This window comes from Dipodomys ordii, unplaced genomic scaffold (genome assembly GCF_000151885.1).
Source record: "Dipodomys ordii isolate 6190 unplaced genomic scaffold, Dord_2.0 Scaffold35, whole genome shotgun sequence".
NCBI classification, from domain to species: domain Eukaryota; kingdom Metazoa; phylum Chordata; class Mammalia; order Rodentia; family Heteromyidae; genus Dipodomys; species Dipodomys ordii.
This window is the reverse complement of record NW_012267251.1, coordinates 667943-676997: the sequence shown is the minus strand read 5'-3', so window position 1 is coordinate 676997 and position 9055 is coordinate 667943. Positions and strand designations below refer to the sequence as shown.

Below are 9055 nucleotides of genomic sequence, written 5' to 3'. Positions count from 1 at the left end.
TTGCCTTGTTCCTGATTTTAGGAGGATTGGTTGTAGCTTTTCCCCATTAAGTATAATATTGGCTATTGGTCTGTCATAAATGGCTTTTATTGTTTTTAGAGTCACGTGAATTTTTGAATTGCTTTCTGCACTTAATTGAAGAATGTCCTTGGGATTTTGAGTTTTTAAGTTGCTTTGGGCAAAATTGCCATTTTCATTATGCTAATTCTTCCAGTCTAAGAATATGAAAGGCCTTTCCATTTCCTTATATCTTCTTCAGTTTCCTTTTTTTTTTTTTTCAGATTTTTGAAGTTTTTCACAATAGAGGTCCTTCACATCTTTAGTTAATTAGGGTTTTTTGTTTTTGTTTTTTTGAGGGTACTATAAATGGGGCCACTTTCCTTATTTTAGTCTCGATCTTCTCACTGTTGGCATACAGAAAAGCTTCTGGTTTTTGTGGGTTGAATTTATAAACTGCTACTTTGCCAAAGTTTAGGATCAGCTCTAGTAGCTTGCAGGAGGAGACTATATGGTCCTTTATATACAAGCTCATGCCATCTTCAAAAATAGGTAGTTTTTACTTCTTTCCCTCTTTGGATCCCCTTTATGTTTTTCCCTTGCCTTATTGCTCTTGCTAGAAATTCCAGTACTATACTTTGAAGAGGAGTGGAGAGAATGGACATCCTTGTTTCATTCCTGATTTCAGAGGAAACAGTTTTGGATTTTTACTATTATATACTTAATGTTTGCTGTAGGTTTGTCATTTACAGCCTTTATTAAATTGAGGACTGCCCCATGTATTCTAGCTTCTCCACAGCTTTTATCATAAAAGGGAGTTGGATCTTGTCAAAAGCTTTTTCTTTGTCTATTGAGATGATCATGTAGTTCTTGTTCTTGCTTCTGTTCATGTATTGTTTTACATTTATTGATTCACATATATTTAGTCAACTTTACATCCCTAGGATGAATTTGATCATAGTGTATAATTTTTTTGGTTAGTTGTTGAATTTCAGTTGGCCAGAACTTTGTTTTCATATACTTTTCTTTCACTACTTGCCAGTCAATTATTTAGCATTTCAAGGGGCTACCTAAGCATTTAAAGCATTTTCCAAATAGTTTCGTTTATTGCTTTGAAAATTACTTCTGAAAGAATGCTGTTCATTTTGTGAAGTATTACAAAGCTGTTGTATAAAATTTCCAGAAAGCAGCTGAAAAATAACATAAATGGCTGTAAATAGTTTATGAGCCAGGCACCTAGTTGCTCACACCTGTAATCCTAACTACTCAGTAGGCTGAGATCTGAGGATTGCAGTTTAAGCCAGCCTGGGCAAGAAAGTCTGTGAGACTCTTTATCTCCAATAAACTACTCAGAGAAAGCTGGGAGTGGCACTGTGCCTCAAGCACAGAGTGCTAGCTTTGAACAAAGAGAGGCTCAGGGACAGAGCCCAGGCCCTGAGTTCAAGCCCAGCCCCAGCAAAAAAAAAAAAAGTTTATGAACCTTAGTGTAAAACTCTTAGTTATTTCCATTACCGTAAGACTAACAATGCTCAAACTTTTTCCAGGTAGGTTATATAATTGTTATTTCATGTATTTAAATACTATCGCTGTAAAGTTTAAAATACAGAAAATTATTTACCGTGAAAGTTGTGGAATGTAATCACGATACCAGTAAGTAAATGCAGTATAACGAATTGATTTGATTTGATTTAATAAGCCTTTTCAGGCTATTTTATTTATAAGTGTCTCTAGAATGCTTAACATGCTAAATTGGTAGTTACTTTATTTCAGTATTTAGAAGATGCCATTCAGTATTTAGAAGATGCAGTATAACAATTTGATTTGTTTTGATTTAATAAGCCTTTTCAGGCTATTTATTTATAAGTGTCTCTAGAATGCTTAACATGCTAAGTTGGTAGTTACTTTATTTCAGTATTTAGAAGATGCCATTCCTTTTCCTTTTGAATTTCTCCTTCCTACCTCTCTCCCTTTCTTTTCCTTGATCTCTCTCTTCCTTGTTCTTCTCCTCCTCTTCTTTCTCTACTTCCTCCTCCTCCTCTTTCCTTTTTTCTTTTAAATAAATACTCAAGGTTCTGTGCTTGCTAAGCAGGCACACCACACTGAGCCATGCATCTAGCCCATTTTGATCTGATTATTTTTAGAAAGGGTCTCACTTTCTGCCTAAGCCAGCTGGGACCTTGATCCTATTTGTACTTCCTTTTGTAGCTAGAGTGATAGGTGTTATCTCTTTATCACTATACTGGCCTGAAACTGTAGTCCTCTTGATTGCAGCTTCCACATAGCTAGGATGACAGGTGCTTGCCACCACACCTAGCTTATTGTTTGAGATGAAGTCTTCCAAACTTTTATCTAGGCTGGTCTCAAACTGTGATCCTCTTGGGAAGCCAGGATTATAGGCATGAATTCTTCTCCCTTCTCTTCTCTCTCCCCAACCTGTTCCCTCCTCTCCCAACCACTGAAAATTCAGCTTTAGTCTAACTTTTCTTTCTTTGAATATTATGTGTCTTCTCTGTTGTTTTCTGCAAAATGGGTTGATTCTTAAGGTAAATGAAGAGTATTCCCAAATAGAGCTGATGCATCATAGGGCTCAAGGATTAAAAAATGAAGCAGAAGACTTTAGTGTACTTTATGCCCAGATTCACTGCCCAGGTGGGTGTGCAATAGTAACAAGACAACTATTGAAGAAGTCCTGGTTTTAAAAGTCATATACATCTTATATCTGACTTTCAGCTTACCACTCTGTATGAGAACTTAAGTATGCACAACCAGCAGTTAGAAGAAGAGGTCAAGGACCTAGCAGACAAGAAGGAATCAGTTGCACATTGGGAAGCCCAGATCACAGAAATAATTCAGTGGTGAGTTCTCTTTAAAATACTTCGGGTAGGGGCTGGGAAGGTGGCTCAGCGGTAGAGTGCTTGCCTTGCATGCATAAGGCCCTGGGTTCGATTCCTCAGCACCACATAAGCAAAAAGAAAAAAAAAGCCGGAAGTGGCGCTGTGGCTCAAGTGGTAGAGTGCTAGCCTTGAGCTGAAGAGTTGAGGGACAGTGCCCAGGCCCAGAGTTCAGGCCCCATGACCGGATCCAAAAAAAAAAAATACTTCGGGTAATTTTGAACAAGTGGACAAGTTGGTATAAATTCTAAGAAGCTGTTGACATTTTATCTTAGTTGTTTTCTACAGACAATAATTTACTTTGAAAAGCTTTATTGCTGATCTTCAATGTGTTTTCCCAACTTCATAAATGTCCTGTACCACTTTTACACAGCTCCATTGGAACCTGATATTTCTTCCTACAAATGAAAAGTACAAAGGCATGGCTCAGGCAGTAGAGCAACAGCAAGTGAGTAAAGGCAGCAGATACTGAGTTCAAGTCCCGGTCTCAGAAGAAAAAGCAAAAATAGAAATACTCTCCTAGGTCAGTTAGTCCTTGAAAGGCTGAAGAAACTCCTAAATGATTACAACTTTGTATTACCAACTATTCTGTAATCTCTGGGACTTAATTATTTAGCCTAGCAAAACTGTCACAATACATTGACTACATGATTATTATGATGCTTGTAAAAATTTGTATATTTTATGCCATATAGAGAAAGTAGACTGTAGTGAGGACTTTTTATTTCTTAAAAAAACAAGTAGCTTAACTTTTTGTGTTTAACTTTTTATTTCAAAACAGCTGATTTCTTTGTGTGGTCTCTCTAGACCAATTAATTTGTTGCTCTTTGTGCTCATATTCTGGTTCAAATATTTTTCCATTTTCTTTATCTTATTAATAACCTCTTCCTTAAATAAAACCAAAAGTGAATAAACACTGCATTTTAAGTAACTACTCATATAACTTAAGAATTTTGATACTGGCTTAACTAGAGAGCTCTTTCATTAAATAACCTCTGCCTTATGAATATCCCTGTTCAAAGCCCAGATAGTAGAGACTTTGCTATATTCCCAAAAGTACAGTTAGTAGTTCATTTTATATTCACATTATCCATTCCACATTTCTAAAGTGAAGTGATTTTAATCTGCCACCAGTTTTTAACATCAAAAAATGCAGCGGAATAGCATAAAGTGGAGTTGAGAATATCTTTCTAAGTTGACATGTCCAAAGCCTGTGTGTGGCCTGTGACCCTAGACCACTGCCACATGCCATAGCTGACCTAATGCATTCCCTTGGGTGGGGCGTGATCCCGGTGAAGGAGGGCCTAGACCATGGCCGCACGCCATAGCTGACCTAATGCATTCCCTTGGGTGGGGCGTGATCCTGGTGAAGGAGGGCCTAGACCACTGCCACACGCCATAGCTGACCTAATGCATTCCCTTGGGTGGGGCGTGATCCTGGTGAAGGAGGGAAGCCCTGTGCATTGTTATTTTGAGGTAGGGAGCTTCAACATGTGACCTGGGCTGGCCTCCAGTTCCTGTGTTTCCGCCCCCCGAGTTCTGGGATTACAGGTGTGCAGCCTTGTGCCTGGCCGGGAAGGAAGCTTTAATCAGGATTCTCTAGAAAGTTTTAATAGGAAGGATGGAGTTGAAGATTCTCATACAATGGTCCAAAACACTAACTTTATACTGGCACTTAGAAAGTTTGCTGAAAAACTGAGAAGTAACAATTGTTATTTAAAATGGACTGATAACTTCTGATACCAGATGAGTGCAGCTACCCCTGAGTATCTGAGGAATTTGTTCCAGGATCCTGCTTTGCAACCTAGAATCCACAGATGCCCAAGTTCCAAATGTACAGGGGTATAATAACCACATACAGTTCAATATATCCTTCCATACACTGTGAATCACCACTAGTTGCTTACTCTGATACAATGTCAGTGTTATGTAAATAGTCCACTATTACTTAGGGAATAATGGTGAGAAAAAAGTATATGTTCAATTCCAAAGACATTTGTAACTAAATGTGGTTGACTGAGTCTGTAGATGGGGGAGAGGGGACTCATGAATTCAGAGGGCTGACTGTTCATATCTAATAGCAAGGTATACATTCCTTGGTCTCAAAAGTTATCACCTACTTTGAAAGCTAACTCTCAAATAAAATACCAGTAAAGAGGAGAAGACTCAGGATATTTCCTTTTATTTTTTTAAATTTTTTATTGTTTATAGGATTTTGGAGTTTATGATTCCAGCCCAGAAATGATCAACCAATAAAACCTATGCAAATTACCCCAAAACTTGAAAAACTCTGAAATCCAAAATACTTCTTTCAGAATATCCTTTGTCTTATAACACTGAAATGAATGAAGTATCCCTCACTTAGGCTGATTGAATTTGGAGCATTTGTGTAAAATAAGAGAAAAGAGATTAATAATGTTAATGCAATAATACTGTAATGAATACTGGATAAGAATTTGAACTTTATTTATAAGAGCAAGAAGATTTCCTCAAAAGGTAATAGCATTGATTAAAATGGTGTAGCAGGAAGGTAGCTCTTAGTATATTCAAGATGAAATGGAAGTTTAGGGAAAAGTAAACAAATGTGGGAATATTATAAAAGAAAAAACTATAGAACCTAATTATTAAATATAATAAAGGGCATTGCATAAGGAAGAATGAATATTTCTGTAATTCCGAGTTTAAGAAAACAATGGAGCAGACAGTGGTAGCTCAGATCTGTAATCCTACTCAAGAGACTGAGATCTGAGGATAGGGGTTCAGAGCCAGCTGGGGCAGATAAATCCCTGACTCCAGTTAGTCAGCAATAAACCAGAAGTGGAGGTATGGCTCAAGTGGTTGAGATCTGGAAAAAGACAAATGAGAGCTGGAAGCCCTACTTTCAAGCTCCAGTACTGGCACAAAAAAGAAGGAGGGAGAGGAGAAGGAGGAGGAGGAGAGAAGAAAGAAGAAAGCATGGTTTTTGTGTGGGGATGATGACACCGGCAACTGTAGCTAGTTTTGTTTGTGTGAGACTGAAGCTACCCTGAGACATCTAAGTAGAGATTTTTGATACATTTCTAAAACTGGAATAAGGTTAGGATAAGAAATACAAAATTTGGAATTAAATTTCTGGTGAATAAGGTGTTATTAAAGCTATTTAGATTTTTATGAGACCTGAAAGAAAGATCATTGTTATAACTACAAAATAAAACATAGAGTTGTACAGTATAGAGGAACCAGGGATGTTTTATAACCAGTCGTGAGTTTCAGTTATGAAGTATTTATTTCGCCTTATTTAAATCTGTTCACCTGAAACTTTTCTTATTCAGTAGCCTTCATTTGTATATAGTAATAGCTGTGTTGACTAAAGAATATTAGAGCATTGGGCTAGAAATGGACATATAGTCTCATTTAGCTAGCCCAACTGATCTATGAGATAGCTATAATAATTATCCCTGGGACTTTTTTGTTTTGTTTTGTTTTTTTGGTGTTGGTTCTGGGCTTGAATTCAGGGCTTTGAGGGTTTTTTGTTTGTTTGTTTGTTGTTGTTGTTGTTTTTGCTCAAGGTTACTGCTTCCATTGTTACTTTAATTGTCCAAGTGCTTAACTTATTCACTCACCCAGTATATTCCCTAAAGTTGAAACTCTGTCTCAACTATTAAAATAACTACTCAACTTTAAAAGCCTAATGTAGATCTGATTTTCTTGGTTTATCTAATTCTTTTCTCTCATGTTCTCTCAATTAATTAACTAATACTTAATACTCTGACAGGGTTCATTTAGGAAGAGAGAAGATGATATGCACGATACAGTTCTTTAAAAGCTAGGGAGAGGCTGGAAAGGTGGCTCAGTGGTAGAGCGCTTGCCTTGCATGCATGAGGCCCTGAGTTTGATTCCTCAGCACCACATAAGCAAAAAGAAAAAAGCCGGAAGGGGCGCTGTGGCTCAAGTGGTAGAGCGCTAGCCTTGAGCTGAAGAGCTGAGGGACAGCGCCCAGGCCCAGAGTTCAGGCCCCACGACCAGACCCAAAAAAAAAAAAAAACAAAACTAGGGAGATAAGGCAAGAAAAATAGACAAAAGGGATTCACATAGGTAAAGAAGAAGTCAAGCTATTCCTATTTGTAGATGATATAATCTTCTATCTAAAGGACCCAAAAGGTTCCATCCTGAAGCTTCTAGAGCTTATCAATAACTTTGACAAAAATCAGTAGCCTTTCTGCATATCAACAGAGCACAAGTAGAAGGGGAAATCAGAAAAACAACTCCATTTTTAGTATCTTCAAACAACAACAAAAAGAAACTAGGAATAAACCTAACCCAAAAGTCAAAAGACCTTTATAGCAAAAACTATAAAATTTTGAAGAAAGAAATCAAAGATTTTCTTTAATCAGGAAAGACCTTCCGTGGTCATGGATAGGTAGAATTATTGTAAGAAACATCCATACTGCCAGAAATGGTCTACAAATTTAATGCAATCCCCATCAAAATCTTCATGGAGACAGAGAAAACATTCCAAAAATTCATACGGAGCAACAAAATACCTCAAATAGCCAAAGCAGTTCAAGGCACAATCTCAGACCTCAAGTTCTACTACAGAGCTATAATAACAAAAACAGCTGTGCAAAAATAGACCCAAAGATCAATGGAACAGACTAGAAGACCAGAAATAAAACCATATATTTGCAGTTATTTGATATTTGATAAAGGAGTCAAAGATATATAGTGGGAAAAAGATAGCCTCTTCAATACTTGGTGTTGGGAAAACTGGACATCTATTCACAGAAAGCTAAAAGTGGATCCCAGTGTGTCACCATGCACAGGTATCAACCCAAAGTGGATTAAAGACTTCAACATCAGCCCTGAAACTTTGAAATTACAGCAAGATGAAGTAGGAGAGACACTAGAACTCACTCACAGGGTTAGGTAGAAGCATTTTCAAGAGTCTCAGGGACACAGCAGATAGGAGAGAGATTTGACAAATGGGATTGCATCACACTAAAACGTTTCTGCACAGCAAAGGACATGGTTACTAAACTAGAAAGACAACTAAGAGACTAGGAAATATTTACCAGCAATACATCAGACAAAGATAGGAGCTCAAGAAACTAACCCTTCCCAAATCTAATAAATCAGTTACTAAATGGTAGAAGGAGCTAAGGAGAGACTTCTCAGAAGAGGTAATAATGGCAAAGAACATGAGGAAATGGTCATCATCCCTGGCCATAAAGGAAATGCAAATCAAAACAACAAATCAAAAAAAAAATTGGACTGGGAAGGTGGCTCGGTAGAGTGCTTGCCTCACATGTATGAGGCCCTGGGTTCAATTCCTCAGCACCACATAAGCAGAAAAAGCTGGAAGTGGTGCTGTGGTTCAAGTGGTAGAGTCTTCAGCCTTGAGCTTAAATGCTGAGGAACAGCACCCAGGCCCAGAGTTCAGTCCCCACGACTGGAAAAAAAAAAAAAATTGAATGCCAGATGGGCTCACACCCATAATCCTAGCTACTTAGAAGGCTGAAGTCTGAACATTATGGTTCAAAGCCAGCCCAGACAGAAAAGTCTGTGAGATCTTATCTCCAATTAATCACCAGAAAACTGGGAGTGGCATTGTGGCCTAAGTGGTAGAGTACTGTCCTTGAGCTGAAGAACTCAGGGACAGTACCCAGGCCCAGAGTTCAAGCCCCATGACCAACCAAAAAAAAACAACAAAAACCCTGAGATTCCCTCTCACCCCTAGTTAGATTGGCCTAAGAATTCTTCAGAAAGACTCAACACTCACACGTGTGTGTTAATTATTAAATTTAAAGAGTTGTAATTTTGTGGCTCAAAGGTAAGAGATTTATTGATTTGTCAGGTAAAAGTAACCAGGTTTTTTTGTTTGTTTTTTTTTTTGGGGGGGGGGGTTGGTCCTGCGGCCTGAACTCTGGGCCTGGGCTCTGTCCCTCAGCTCTTCAGCTCAAGGCCAGCGTGTATCACCTGAGCCACAGCGCCACTTCCGGCTTTTTTCTTTTTGCTTATGTGGTGCTGAGGAATTGAACCCAGGGCCTCAGGCATACAAGGCAAGCGCTCTACCACTGATCCACCTTCCCAGCCCCTCTTTGTTTTCTTTTATTCATTTTTTAATGTAAGTTATTACTGTTTTAGTCCAACATGGACAGGAAGTTGTCGTACAGCCAGATAAACCTCAA

At 38.2% G+C, this 9055-nt stretch overlaps 1 protein-coding gene across 3 annotated transcripts in view; it reads left to right on the top strand.

Moving 5' to 3' along the window:
• The window catches only part of Cdc42bpa (CDC42 binding protein kinase alpha (DMPK-like)), a 213420-nt gene that overhangs the window by 137333 nt on the left and 67032 nt on the right, over positions 1-9055 (top strand). For all 3 annotated transcript variants that reach the window (XM_013017417.1, XM_013017416.1, XM_013017419.1), the window contains one exon: positions 2728-2852. In XM_013017417.1, coding sequence (XP_012872871.1) covers positions 2728-2852 — 125 coding nt within the window. The remainder of the gene's footprint in view (positions 1-2727; positions 2853-9055) is intronic.